Consider the following 14800-nt stretch of genomic DNA (forward strand, 5'->3'; position numbering starts at 1 on the left):
GTTGGTGGCTAAATTAGAACACCATTTTCAATTATTTAAACAGTAAGATTTGATTTGTAAAGTTTAACTTTTAGGCCTGACCGTTTGGATAGTAAGATGAAATGAGATAGTTTTAGATAAAAATTGAAAGTTTAATAAAATATTGTTAGAATATTATTTTTTAATAATATTATTATTTTAAGATTTGAAAAAATTGAATTGTTTATTATATTTTGTGTAGAAATTTGATAAAGTTGTAATGATGAGATGAAACAGTTTCGGTATCCAAACGGGCCTCTCTTTCAAATCAAGATATGTCATGTAAGTAATTACTAGATGTGTTATCCAAACAGACTTGTAAATATGATAATTTTTCAATCTAAATATGATAGGAAAGTTTATCCACTTTCATCATATAAGAGTACATAGATTTGTAATATTACAAATCAACAACCAACACAACCTTAATTTCATGAGCAGTTATATATCCTTGTCTCTTACGTACCCATAATTTAATATTTTATCATATATGCATGGGTTACGTTTAGTCTATTATTATATATAATAGGTCGTCATGTTTCTTACATTGTTTCTAATTTAATTTAATATGTCATGTGTATTGCGTAAATGATTTCTTAATTTCTTCGAATATATATATATATATATATATATATATTATTAGCCATGTAATTAGTACATGGCAACAAACCATACAAACAGCAAATTAAACTGCAATGTACACAAACTTGACGGATCGAGTTGATCATGATCAACATGCAGAAAATAAATTTCAAACACCACAGTAAACTTTGAGAGGACTCTCGGCATTCCGGCCTTCCTCCGTGTCAAAGAAACGAAGGAACTTTTGATGATGAAAGGGCTTGAAACGTAGTGGATGTTGTTCATCGACAAGCTCCTCAGGAACTTGTATCATTCCTGCACTGAACGAAAAGAGCCCCATTGAGTATCTCGCTTCTTTTGTGTCGAGAACCACTCTATGTTTAGCTGAACGTATTCTGCCATTGCTCCATCCCTGCATGCATGCACGCGTACATCAAACACATTAATGCTCTTCTCCGGTCTTATAAGTTATACATATACTATACCATAGATATTGATCATCAGAACTAGATCATGTTGAAACATTTGCCAGGCCAATTCCCCCAAAGAACTACTAGATTTTAGCCCATATATAGATCAGTCCCACTACCAGCATGCGTCATGCCCATCTCTGCTTAGATGTAAATTTAATAGTTTAATTTAATTAAATGGGATAAAATCATGTGGAGGGTAATTATGCTCTTATACCATCTAATTAAATCATCAAATATTAGTGCTCAATTAATTATCACAAAAATTAGTTTGATTGATAGGCCAGAGGGATAAATTATTTCTTTCATTCATGAATATATATATATATATATATATATATATATATATATATATATATATATATATATATATAGAAAGAGCTAGCTAGGATGGCATACCATGAGTACATCTCCAGCCAAGAAAACAAAGGAATGTGGCAATAAATCACAAGCAATCCACTTGCCGTCCTTTGTTTCTATCTCCAATCCGTCAATATAAAGTTGCTGGATTATTGCTGCGAAGCTTTTGTCCGTATGAGCACGAAAACCCATATTACTCTCATTCGTCTTAGGTACTTTATATTTCATGAGCCGCAGAAGGTAATATTTGGACGCTTCGTGAGATTCAAAGTGCTTATCCAGTACCCCATAACTTTCGAAAATCATTCTCTGTATCATTTCATCTAATTCTGCTACCAGCTTTGTGTATGTTAACACGGTTTCACTGGCAAATTATTAGAAATATCATTAATATATACATATATAATCCTAGAGTGAGATATATACGACTAGATCAAAACCTGAGATTTTACCTGAAATTCTCATTCCCGTTGGGCCACATGAGATTTGTAAATTTCTGGGTCCCTTCTAGGGTTGTTGCGTTATCGATTCCTGTGCTTTCATGCAAAGGGATGACGGGGATATCGCCCACATAGCCATGGTAAGTCCTCTCCGCAGTGTTTTTCATTTTGGTTTCTATTGGGAGATCGAAGAACTCTTTTCCTGCATCGTGAATGGCTTTTTCAAGCACTTTTGTAACTTTATCGTACACTGCTATGAAACTGCCATACTCTTCTAGTGCGCGCCTAACATCCTTGCATGTTGAGGACCAAGAATTGGTTCCAGGCTTCAATTTCTCGTTGGAGAAGTCAATGATTGGAACCTTTGGAAGTGTTTCAGAGCTCATGATGTAGTCCTATTACTTTTTTCTTCTTCTTCTAAGGTTTCCTGAAAGTCGGATCGATGCTACGTATATATATAGAGATCAGGTTTACGCTGCATTTGAGTTTCAGATGGAAGTACGACGAACGAGTAATTAAGGTGCTCTTTGCATAGTCAACAAGGTGAGATAGAAGAAAGTTGATTAAAATATGGTTAGAATATTATTATTTAATATTATTATTGTTTTGAGATTTGAAAAAATTGAAATATTATTTATTATTATTTTGTGTGAGAATTTTTAAAAAATTATAATAATAAGATAAGATAAAACATAACTTTTACTATCTAAATGGAGCCTACAATATAATATATAATAATCATTAATCAAGATATCATCAATCGTTTGTGTATGCGTGTGTAATTTTTCTCTACGATATTTATCCGTATAAATATTTGAACAGTACTATATAATTAATAAATATTGTAGAGTTTATTTTATGTGTATGTCTAGATCTCTTACTTAAGACATTTAAGTTCGAATAAAATTTTAGAGATCTTAATATATATATATATATATATATATATATATATATATATAGAGAGAGAGAGAGAGAGAGAGAGTTTTTATTGATAAAAATGGTATATATGTCGTTTGCATTAAATCACTATTTATAATTATTTATCAATCTCAGCCACAAAAATTAAGAAAAATAAAATGAGAAACCTCGATGGGGGGTTCGCTCTTCTTCGGTTCAAAATAGTACTCCATGTGCGTACGTAGCTAGCGGCAAAAATTAAAATAATGAATGCTTTACCAAGTCGGATATTGAAATAATTTTTTTTTTACAATTTTTTTATATAATTATATTTTAAATAAAAGTATTTATAAAAATAATATTATTTTTATTAATTATTTTATAAAAATATCTCTTATTTAAAATATAATTGTATAAATTAAGATTATAAATAAAAATGATTATGCGCGTTATATTATTTTCTATTGCCATGTTGTAATTGGCCCTTTCTGAATCGATTGACTTACGTATGATAGAGCGCTTTCGATCAATAATATTGATCGAATGAAAGGGGTTCCGATTCTAGGGAGCGGAAAACAGGGTTCTAGCTCATGAATTAAACCTTACGACACGTCATACATATATATATATATATAATACGGATAGATATGTTTTTTTAATTAGGCATGCAGTTCCACGCATGAATAGTTTAATTTCTTGATCTGTACGTTATATATATTGAATAAATATCAAATAAAATTGTTAAGAATAAGATGTTTGTCCTAGCTAGCAAATTAATGTCCTTGATCTCCTCGATCGGCCGATATCTCTGGTACGTACTACAAAACAACATCAATTGTCAGTTTTTCATAAAATATTGTTGTGTCGTCATTACTAAAGCTAGCATGACATTGAGAGGTTCATTCAATATATTTAATATTTTGCTTGAATTATTGTCATCCATGATATCATGATAGATGTATGGCCATTAAAAAAAAACAAGAAAAAGATCGAGTATGCATGGTTATTTAGATCATGTCTTAATATTGATAATGCATATCATGTATAGAGTAAATCTATACATATGCCATTATTTACTAATACCACACCCTTGACGGGACTTTTTTTTTTTTTTTTTTTTTTTTTTCCACTTGTTGAAACGTGCGTTTACCTTCGGACTCTATTTTAAAATTTGGCTTCACTCCCTGCATTCGCCCCTCCCTCACCCTAACGCTTTCCTTTCTACGTAGGATGTGGGGTGTAAAATAAAAAAAATGGGTCATGAATAAATTTTCTCTTATATATAATACCCTCAAGAGTTAGGTTAGGATGATATAAATATATATATATATATGTGTATATATATATATCATCCTGACCTATATATATATATACAGTTCTGTTATCTCTTAAAGTTTTTAAAAAATGTGAATAATTTCAATAGTAATTTCTGCCCCTACTCTAGAACTTTTAGAGACAGAAGTTCTATGTGATCCTGATCCCTATTTTATTTTATTTTTTAATAAGGTTTTTGGTCTTATATGTGGGAAAAGAGAGATGTTAGGAAATCCGATTTGAGCTCTCCTTTTTTTCTCCCGTTTGACGTGAGAAGGCCAACTGGCCTTTCCCCACCCTTTTTTTTTTCCTCCGTCGGGTGAAATATACGAAAAAAATATTACTTATTCATGTGAATAATATAATTGTTTAAGTTCAATTTTTTCTTTTCATATATTTCATGTGACTTTAGCATTATTAGTTTAATAAAATAATATTATCATGTTAACTGTTTGAAAAATAAAAAGAAGAAAATCTATCAATTTATCAATTTGTAAATTTACTTTTATTATAAAGTAAATCTATCAAAGAAATTAAAAGAAAAAAAATAGAAAGAAAGAAAGGAAGAAGAAAGGCCAGTTGGCCTTCCATGTCAGACGGGAGAGAAAAATGAGAGCTCAGATCGGACCCCCTAACATTCCTCGTGAGAAAAATATGAATTACTCAAATTGACTGAAAATGGATGAAGGTTTTCGAGTAGAAATTAATAAATGTCTAAGAATATGAACTACATCCAAAAGAAAAAAAAAAATGAAAATACAGGTCTTATATATGGAACAGGATAAAGCTGGGTGCATGACTTGCTGGCCTAGCTGTTCCGACAATATCTCAGGCTCTCGACATATAAAAATTATTACCAAAATTAGTTTGAGGCTTGAGCCAGGCCAATTACATTCTATCAATCATCGCTCTTTATAAAGATTTACATGAATCTTTTTTTTTTTTTTAAATAATTGTACGATACTTACGTACTACTTGCATACTTTATAATTGTACATAATATTACTATATATATATAATAAGTGTATATAGTAATAAACTTGAACATTAATATTATATTAATATCTGATCTCATGTGTTTCCTTAAAGAATTCGATCGTACGTATTTCAAATAAGAAATAATTGTTGCGTTTTCGTTTGATATTATAATCATAATATATAAGAAATATCAACTATATATTATTTATAAAAAAAATTGGAGGAACAAGACATATACATACATATATGTATGCATGCATGCATGCATGCTAGATATATAGGATTGAGGGAGTCAAAGGCATATATTTACATATATGGCAACAAAGAGAATATGGATTTTATGTTTGGTTTATAGGCCATGCATCCATGGATGGGTAGCTCTAGATGAATCAAGATCGATCCTATATATGTAATCTTCTTCTCTCAAGATTGACGCAATTTCGTACAGCTGATTGTTAAAATATTTGTATTAATAGGACCGCTACTTAAGTACGTAATATATTTTTTAATATATATATATATATATATAAATTAATTCTAGGACCACTCCTTACGTACCAATATATGTTAAAAAAGTATTTTCTTTCGTTTTCACTGGTTTTATTTCTAATCTTTTGGTCTTTTGCGTGTCATCAATTTGACTTTTAAATGCCTATCAAAGATTTAGACCCCGTTAAGGGGTTTAGAGTATTTTAATATATTTATGAATAATAATTAGTGAAACTATTTGAATTAAGATATTTTATTAGATTTTGAGAAATAAGAGAAAAAATTTTGAATAAAAATATTATAAAGTTAAAATATTATTTAAATAATTTCTTAAAATTGAAAAATATTTTAGTTTTAGTAATATTTGGAAAATGAATATCAGAGAATATCTGAAAATACTTAAAAATAGTTGTATTACCAAACTAGTCCTTAGAATTGGACACAAAAGATACATTGTAATCCCAATTGCAGATATCTAATTAATTTATAATAATAATTAAAAAAAGGTTGAAAATACAATTTTGGGATTTAGATCACATGAAAAAGAGATGATAAAAATGATCAAATAACATGATTTAGAATTTGGACAAAAAAACTGAGGAGATCTTGGTCACCAAATTTGATCATTTCAAACTCCACATTTTAAAGATATGGTGTTATATATAATATATATATATATATATATATTTATTCAATGGAGTGTTCACAGGATTCAGGGGTGGTCTGAGGCCAGGCCACCGGCCAGGACCACAGGTTTCATAAACAGCTGCTGTCGAATCTTTTTAAATCTTCTATTTTGTGTGTGAATGTTTATATATACTTTGTTTAATTGGCATTTTATGTCAATTTAGAAGACTTTGTGCCCTGCTAAATCATTATAAAATAATTCATCACATTACCAACCCAATTTTGTATATATTATATGAATATCCTTTTGCTTGCATCTTAGGTGAGTAGTAATATCATTTTTTATTAAGGGTTTTGTATATCTTAAGACTGTAAATATCATTTTTTTATATATGTTGGTACCCGAACTTAAAAAGCAAAATGATATAGCATATTGAAAAGAAAATGGAAGTGTATAATTGATCGTGTGGGTTAGTCCGGTTCAGTCTAAAATCAATGACCCTTATTTTAAAATTCATTACAATTATATTAACGTTTGGTTACTCAACTCACCTCAACTCATCTCAACTCATCATTATAATTTTTTCAAATTTCAATACAAAATATAATAAACAATTCAACTTTTTCAAATCCCAAAATAATAATAATATTAAAAAATAATATCCTAATAATATTTTATCATCTCAACTCAACTCAACTCAACTCACTTTAACATCCAAACGCAACTTAGTATGTCAAGCTTGCAAATAAATTTTTTTCTTAGAGAAATTTAATTTCCACCAATCTTTCAGGAAGTGAAAAGCATACATTCCCCACAAATCATCAGTCTAGTTAAACGCATGTTGATCAGCGCTTTTGGAAGTTCAAAGTCTTTATAGAAATGGCGAAGATGAACGCAAAGAGCACGGGAAACCCAACGATTGCAACTGCAACCACTCCTACAAAATCATGTTTGAAACCAAAATAATCTCTTAAAAACTTTTCGACTGTTTCACCTGTATCAAGCATGTCTTTTACATCACCAAACTGTGTCGCAGCCAATCCATACAAGGTCCATGATAATGGACAACCCCAATAGTACCATCTCCACCACACAGGAATCCTCTGTTATTGAGCAGGGTGACAAAAAAGAAAAAACATCAAAGAAGAAGTTAGTTGTCGGGATATCTTCAAAGAGATCGGGAATTCAGGACACAAATTATAGAAAAGCCAAAACTTACAGTTCTTGGGACCACAAATCCGCAAAAGAGGCTCCAAATTCCATAAAAAAAGGTGGAAACAATGGAAGCAATGAGGTAATTGGGTGTCAAGCCCACAAGCATCATCCCATAGAAGGTGCAATACAATAAGGTGAAGTACATGAAGAAAAGATACCAAAAGAACTTAGCAGCACTCCTTTCAAATCCCATACATGCATAAACTATGACACCGTACACCACAGCTTGTGAAAATATATATGGGAGTTCAACCATGACCTGTGATGAAAGACAGAAAGCTTATGAAGGAGCCACTGTTAAATGAATTGCATCAATGGTAAAAAGCTTGTAGCATGTGAAAACTAGTTACCTGTGCTAAGGCATATGGCAAGGCGGAATACATTCCTGCAGCTCTTTCTCTGTAGTAGACTGTTCTTTCAATGGAAACTACCGGCTGCACACCCCCAGAATTTTGGACCCCAAGGAAGAGAGCAGCAGTGAACATCGAACCCAATGAATTAAGCAGATCTTGTTGGTTTGTCCTGCAAGTAAAATGTTTAGAACTTGAACATATGCAGATAAAATAGTGTAACATGTATATATAGCTACTTCTGTTCTGTAAATTGTTTTCGTGATCTAATGACTCACTTTTTGGAGCCAAGGTCCCAAAACATTGTCCCAAACATTAAGGCTACGACGGCTGTGGAAAGAAATCTTATGGCAGTATATTGTGGATTGCGCCAGTACGACCAACGTTGTTTCCATAAGCATGCAACGCATTGGGTGAAGAATGGTTGTGAGAATTTAGTCGAAAAATGGAGGTCAGTGGAACCAGGAGCAGGTTCGCTCATTTCTTGAATGAGTACTTTGGTTCTCCTGAAACACATGCCACAAAGTCGTATTATTCTTTACCAGTCTTTAATTATTTCAGTCTCCTAATGCTATCATGTGTTTCGAAATGAAAACAACCTGTAGAGTTCTGAATTTTTGTACAATTCGGCAAAATCAACTCCCAAAGCACTTTCTTGGGCTGGCGTGGTTACTTCCAACATCCAAGTTGCTGGATTATAACCTTCTTTGATTTTACTCACTCCTTCGATTCCCTGGATCAAATTTCAATGACACATGTTCTTACAGGTATAATACATATATTAACAGTTCAGATTAAATGTTCAATAGATTGTCCATCACATCGTACCTCAAAATACTCGATAAGACAAGAAGAGTGCCAACCCAGGGGTCCCACATATATTTCTCCTCCTCCTCTCTTCAACAGAAATAGCTGCAATCCATGTTCATTGAGTTATACTAGTACATGAAGAAAGCTGAAACAAATTGCTATCTGTTTTAAACGAATGAATAATTATCACCTCATCAAAAGCTTCAAAAATGTCCATGCTAGGCTGATGGATGGTACAAACAACTGTTCTTCCAGTGTCAACAGTGTTCCTAACTGTTCTCATGACAATTGCAGCAGCTCTTGCATCTAGCCCTGAAGTTGGCTCATCCATGAATATTACAGAAGGGTTTGCTACTAGCTCCACCGCAATGGTTAACCTCTTGCGCTGCTCAATGGAAAGACCGTTCACACCTGGCAACCCAACAATTGCTTGCTTCAATGTGTTCAATTCCACCAGTTCCATGACTTCGTCAATGAAGATCTGCAAAAATAAATTTCATGGCTGATAAGATGTTTAAGAGGTTGTGTTTGATTCAACCTCTGTTCAGTATCAGACTGTTAAGTACTTACACAAGCTGAGCTCTAGTTTTCTAGTATAACCTGTTAAGGAGCTCAGCTTTAGCATTATCATGCCTGGGTACCAAGAATCAGATCTCTCATAACATTTATGGAGATAGTATATTTTACACCCTACCATCACAGTTTTTGAAGTTCAACCATAAATTTGCATCTCAAGCTACCACTTTAAGCAATTTGCACTCTCAATCTAGATCTTTCCATCTAGATTGTAACATGTCCTATTTAGTGCAAGTTATTAAAAAAAGTGATGCTTTGGAGGGCAAAATGTGCTTTCTCCGACAATTCACGAGCTTTAGTAAACAAATGCAAAAGGCTTAACTGAGCTCGAAAGTACTCATTAACTTGTCAAGTTGTCAGCTTGGCTTGAACTCTGTGTAGCAGCCAAGCCAGGAGAAGACAAATGCAAGTATGACAGAATTCAATTTAGCCAAACTTGGCTTGAACTCTGTGTAGCAGCCAAGCCAGGAGAAGACAAATGCAAGTATGACAGAATTCAATTTAGCCAAACAACTATTATCACAACCAAGGTTTCCCAACCAATTCTGTTATCATCTTAGTTTTCTGCTTGACTTGAATTGGGTTTAGGAAGCAACCTTTCTGGTTTCAGTGTCAATTTCACTGGATAGACGGAGCCAAGCCGAGTAGAGCAAGGACTCATAGACAGTAACATGAGGAGAGTGAATATCATTTTGCTCGCAATACCCTGAAATTCGAGCAAATGTTTCTTGCTTTTTTGGGTAACCAGAAATCTTTATGTTCCCCTCAATATAGCCACCAGTTTTCCTTCCAGCTAGCACATCCATCAAAGTGGTTTTACCAGCACCACTAACACCCATGAGAGCTGTGAGAATCCCAGGCCTAAAAGCACCACTAACGCCATTCAAAAGCACCAATCTATCCTCATTGACACCCTGATTCTTCATTTCCTGCACGTTTAATTTAGCAAATTTGATCTTTTAAGTTGAAAGTCGAAACAGAGGCTTTGAATTCCAAAAACTTAGATCATATCATTAATGAGAAGTACTACAGCCACAAAGAGATTTTACTAACTTACATGGCTCTATGTCATGCATTAAATCTACTTTATAATAAAAGTAACTTTACAATCTGACATGCCACATCAAACCACGTCAATCTGTGATTACTTTTGTGAAATTCTTTTGCAGCCAAAGCATTTTTCATATGTTACCTGGGGCATGTCAACAGAGTAGACAATGTTTTCAAAGGCGAGAGAGTATGGTTCAAATGGAAGAGCCATTCCCTTTTTCTTATCATGAGTGGCCTTCGCAGCAGCATCTCTTTTTGCAGATGAACTTCTCCTAAATTCATCTTCCTCACCTACATGTCGGTTAAATTTAATTTAATTGGCTTATCCAAAAAAAAGTGAAAGAGAGTTGGTTGAGATTTATCACCAGCATTGGCGCTTTGGCTGGAGCTGTTCCCAGTTCCACCATCATCTTCCTTGCTCTGCTCAGGATCTTCGTAGTTGACAGCCTGAGGCTTGTCAATAGCTGCACAATTTTTTCATAAAATTTTAACAGAAAACTCACTTTAAAGGTCTTTATTGAAGTGAAGGTAACAGTTACCCACGGTTGAGATAAGTAAGAGACAGAGTATAGAGGAAGTTGAATAGCAATGTGAATCCAGTCAGTGCCCCAACTGATATCCAATACCAGTATGCGTGAGGAAAGAACTCTCGAGTTTTCAAAATTACAAGCCCTAGTGGTTCCTTTAGTAAGGGGACATCCTGCAACATCAAAGTAAAACTAGAATTGACTTCTCTCATTACAAGACAAATGCACAAATGCTAACAGGGTGAATTGAAGAATTTACATGTCCCCAACTCTTCCCAAGGAATTCGTTCACTGCTATTGCATTCTGACCGTACATTAATGGTGATATCCAGTAACCCCATTTCCACCATTTTTTAATGCTGTCTGCAGAGAAGAACAAAGACAAAGACAATCAATTGGACCGGGAATCGAACATATTCACGATTCTTATAGGTTTGGTCATTAGAAAGTGCCGACGTTTAAGAAAAACATGAGTACTTTTCATACCTCGTGACAAGACATAGCCACCATTTGCAAAAAGCAGCAGCAGCACAAATGACCCAAGTGTGGCACTAACAATCAAGTTCCTACCTACAGCCGCAATACATCGGAATAATGCAGAAGCCACTTGGTTAAGAAGAACAAGTACGAGATATTGTTTGAACAACCTGCAGCAAGTAGATTTCTTCAGATATCATTTAAAGCTGAAAAAAGTATGCGAGAAAATGTTTCCAATCCTACCTTTTGACGTCTGGGTCATATCCAATGGCATAGTAGCTCATAAAAACCCAAATGACAACTTCGATCAATGTAATAGGGATCCTGATGATCCATGTAGGAAGAGCATATGCCCATGCGGGAAAGAACTGGAAGTCCCTTTGCTTGTAAAAGACAGGAAGCTTGAAAATGGTCAGGCCAAGCTCTGACATTCCATTGAACATGACAATAAACAGTGTGTAAAACAGAGAACCCGCGTAAACTGCCCCATCAATTGCTGTGTCCCGGTGCATTTCGGTCCGAAAAAAGAGTGTTATTGAAAGAAGAGCCATTACGCAAAGCTAATAGGAGAAAGAAAGACATATATAAGAAACTATAACTGCAAAACTCAATACTTAAATAAAATAAGTACCAAGTTGGTTACCCACTTGGACGAGCTTGAATATGTAGACGAATGAGTTCCTCTTCATTAGCAAGAATTCTCTTGAGAAGCAGGCCTTCCATAGTTCTTTCTTTGTAACACCATATTTTTTGGTTGGTAAAATAGATGGGTTGCTGCCCTTGTCGAATGGAGTTGCAAGCTCTTCTTCAAGTTGCCTTCCCAGATGGAATGAGCGGAATGCATCAGTGAATTCCTTTACCGTGATAAACCTGTAAGGCTCATCTTTACGTGCCCAATATTGCTTCTGATCTTTGCTTGATGTTACCTTCATGTTTACAGAAATTAAACATTAGATAATGAGTATCATGTTTCAAAAGTTCAACTTTCATTTATAACATAATTGATTAATTAGACGAAAAGTTACAACGTGCTAAATCATCCATTGTCTCAAAAGTTTGGATGGGAAGTATATCGTTCTTACCTCTTGCAAAAAATCAGCTACACCTTTTCTTTCAGGACATTTGAAGCCCATGGATTCGAAAAACTCGAGTACTTGCTCACGGGGACCCTGGTACACAATCTGGCCATCAGAGAGGAGAATGATGTCATCAAAAAGTTCAAAAGTCTCTGGTGCTGGCTGGAGGAGCGAGATGGCAGCAGTTCCATTTAGAATGTGAATGTATTGCCTGAGTGAGTTCACAATTTGAAAAGTTGTCGAGCTGTCCAACCCATTAGATATCTCATCCATGAGCAGCACTTTTGCTGGTCCAACCAGCATTTCACCTATAATATAAAATATAGATATTTCTTACAATATTTCTAAGAGAAATATTATTCAGATAGAGTGAAAAAGAATGTTGATATCAAAATTTGTTTTTATTTTACCTGTTGTGACACGCTTCTTTTGTCCTCCAGAGATGCCTCTTAACATCTCATCCCCTACCAAGGTGTCTGCACAAACTTCTAGTCCCAAAATCTTCAAGTAAAAAGGCAATTATTTGATTAAGGGATCTTAGTGGCTGACAATTGAGAAAATTAAAAAACTGATTGCTACATTACTGATGATACCTTTATAATATAATCTGTGACCACATTTGTCTTCTGACCTTCTATTGATGCTGCCTGAAATAGCAAGGACTAATTCAGATATTTGTGTACTGAGAAATCCTTACCGTTTCTCATAATGGATTTCGGTGAATACTCAAGCATAATTCACAGCTGCAATTACATTGATATGCATGCATAGAAAGATCAGTGTAAGAAACTCTATCTTGATCCAGCCATATGACAATATTGAAATCATCTACACAAGCGAGACTACTTTTTTTCATGTTCTCGGAAAATAGCTAAAGGTTTCAATGCTTCTAATCCCTAAAGTTTTCTTGTTTCACAATACTTTTCTCACCTTCATGAAGACATCAATATCAGGATCAGGCTTGATATTGGCTTCTTTCTCTCTCCTCGACAAGTCTGCTAACCACTCTGTAGATTGTCAAAATAATATACTGTGTCAAACTTGAAAATCTAAATGTGCTGGAAAACAAAAGGAGAGAAGCAATATATTTAGCCAACCATGACGAGATCCGACTCCTTGGCATCTTGCAGAAAAGGCCAAGGTTTCTCTCACAGTCATTTCTGGCATATGGAGATCGTGTTGACTAATATAGGCTGCCGTCCTCTGGGGCACAAACTCATGCATGTCAGATCCGTTGTAAGTCACCCTCCCAGAGAACTTGAAGAAAAATAAAAGTTTGCCTTTCAGTTTACGGATAAAGTTGGGACCTAAAAGACAGATTTTAATGCAGACAACTCATGGAGAAGAACTAAAGCTGCATTGAAATTTCTTCACCTTGAGATCCGGATCAAGCTTCCCTGCCAAAGCCAACAGAAGAGTGGTCTTTCCAGAACTTGGAGGACCTAAAATCAATGTTAGTCTGCCAAATTCAAATCAAATCAGGACGGCTGAGACAAAAATAAATATAGAAATAATTCAATAATATGAATTCAATTCAAGATTAGAACAGAGCCAGCCAACTAACCTGCAAGGCCTAATGATTCCGCTAACATCACGAAGGATAGACAAATGTTTCTTTCTACTTGGAAGTAGATGAAGATAAGTCAAGAAACCCTTCAAAAACAAAGGATAAAGCAAATTGTAAGCATACGATCTTAGCAAAGCATTAAAGAAAACAGATGTCGCAGGTTATTACCTCCACCAAATTCATAGAGTAGTTGAAAAATGAAGGCAATGCTCTGCTTCCTACATAAACATCTGCTTCGACTTTTAAATGCTCGAATCTAACTTCAAGCGTGGGAATCTGAATTCCAACTCTGAGAAATATCAAACAAGGATAATACTCATTAGAATCAAGAAAAACAAACATGAAAAAGAAGAACGTGAAAAGGCCAGAAAAATTGTCTTCTTTTACTTGTCAATGCGTTCCTTGAGCTTCAACAGAAACTTCTCATTATCCACCTCGGCGTCTCTGACTAATCTCTCAACAAGGTCCTTTCTTTCTTGAAACCCAAGCTTTTTAACATCGATTTCAGAGGCCTGACCACTGGACATAGTCAGTAAACCTTTCCTCAAACGTGTGTAAGTGGGAAGTCTCTCGAGTGCAGCCCATTTCAGAGCTTCCTCGTCATCTTCTCGTCGAAATGATGTTGAGAAAACTTGCACACCCTTGTCCCTCCATATGGAAGAACTGTCGACCCGGAAACTGTTTCTTACTTCGTAAAGATCACTTCCCTCCATTAAGAAATAGAAAAAGGTTCAAACAACAATAATAATCAAAACCCAGTAGGAACCCGGGAAGTTTTCACTGATATACGTGAAGAAGCTAATGGGCGTTTCTTTTACTCAACAAAGGACGTTATCCTAAGCTCTTTCTGTCTCCCCTTCACTTCGTCTCACATATACAACAAGTAGAGATTGCCACTGACTTTTTATCAATTGCCTTCAACTTTGGCACAGACGAGTTTCTTCACTCGTGGCTTGAAGAACGCGCGCTATAAATG

General features: G+C 34.5%; 2 protein-coding genes across 2 annotated transcripts; both read right to left on the reverse strand.

Annotated features, from left to right (window-relative positions):
• Positions 1–636: 636 nt before the first annotated feature.
• Positions 637–2378, reverse strand: LOC121247792 (probable 2-oxoglutarate-dependent dioxygenase AOP1). Its single transcript, XM_041146241.1, has 3 exons — positions 1883–2378; positions 1470–1794; positions 637–1012 (listed from the first exon to the last, which is right to left on the reverse strand). The coding sequence occupies exons 1-3, from the start codon at positions 2254–2256 to the stop codon at positions 770–772; spliced, it is 942 nt and encodes a 313-aa protein (XP_041002175.1). The 5' UTR covers positions 2257–2378; the 3' UTR covers positions 637–769.
• Positions 2379–6907: 4529 nt separating this feature from the next.
• LOC121247797 (pleiotropic drug resistance protein 1-like) lies at positions 6908–14800 on the reverse strand. The gene is made up of 24 exons (XM_041146248.1): positions 14212–14800; positions 13993–14113; positions 13822–13910; positions 13632–13716; positions 13355–13514; positions 13188–13264; positions 12851–12904; positions 12668–12758; positions 12264–12565; positions 11829–12107; positions 11425–11741; positions 11191–11351; positions 10964–11067; positions 10721–10877; positions 10543–10641; positions 10320–10468; positions 9724–10056; positions 8742–9032; positions 8570–8653; positions 8341–8474; positions 8020–8247; positions 7742–7913; positions 7396–7650; positions 6908–7279 (listed from the first exon to the last, which is right to left on the reverse strand). The coding sequence occupies exons 1-24, from the start codon at positions 14535–14537 to the stop codon at positions 7022–7024; spliced, it is 4326 nt and encodes a 1441-aa protein (XP_041002182.1). The 5' UTR covers positions 14538–14800; the 3' UTR covers positions 6908–7021.

This window comes from Juglans microcarpa x Juglans regia, chromosome 1S (genome assembly GCF_004785595.1).
Source record: "Juglans microcarpa x Juglans regia isolate MS1-56 chromosome 1S, Jm3101_v1.0, whole genome shotgun sequence".
NCBI classification, from domain to species: domain Eukaryota; kingdom Viridiplantae; phylum Streptophyta; class Magnoliopsida; order Fagales; family Juglandaceae; genus Juglans; species Juglans microcarpa x Juglans regia.

Coding starts and splice junctions, on each gene's coding strand:
- LOC121247792 (XM_041146241.1), bottom strand. CDS start 2,256: ATGAGCTCTGAAACACTTCCAAAGGTTCCAATCATTGACTTCTCCAAC. Junction 1,795..1,882: donor AACGGGAATGAGAATTTCAG/GTAAAATCTCAG, acceptor ATAATTTGCCAG/TGAAACCGTGTTAACATACA. Junction 1,013..1,469: donor TGGCTGGAGATGTACTCATG/GTATGCCATCCT, acceptor GCATGCATGCAG/GGATGGAGCAATGGCAGAAT.
- LOC121247797 (XM_041146248.1), bottom strand. CDS start 14,537: ATGGAGGGAAGTGATCTTTACGAAGTAAGAAACAGTTTCCGGGTCGAC. Junction 13,911..13,992: donor ACTCTATGAATTTGGTGGAG/GTAATAACCTGC, acceptor TTGTTTTTGAAG/GGTTTCTTGACTTATCTTCA. Junction 12,566..12,667: donor AAAGAAGCGTGTCACAACAG/GTAAAATAAAAA, acceptor TTTATATTATAG/GTGAAATGCTGGTTGGACCA.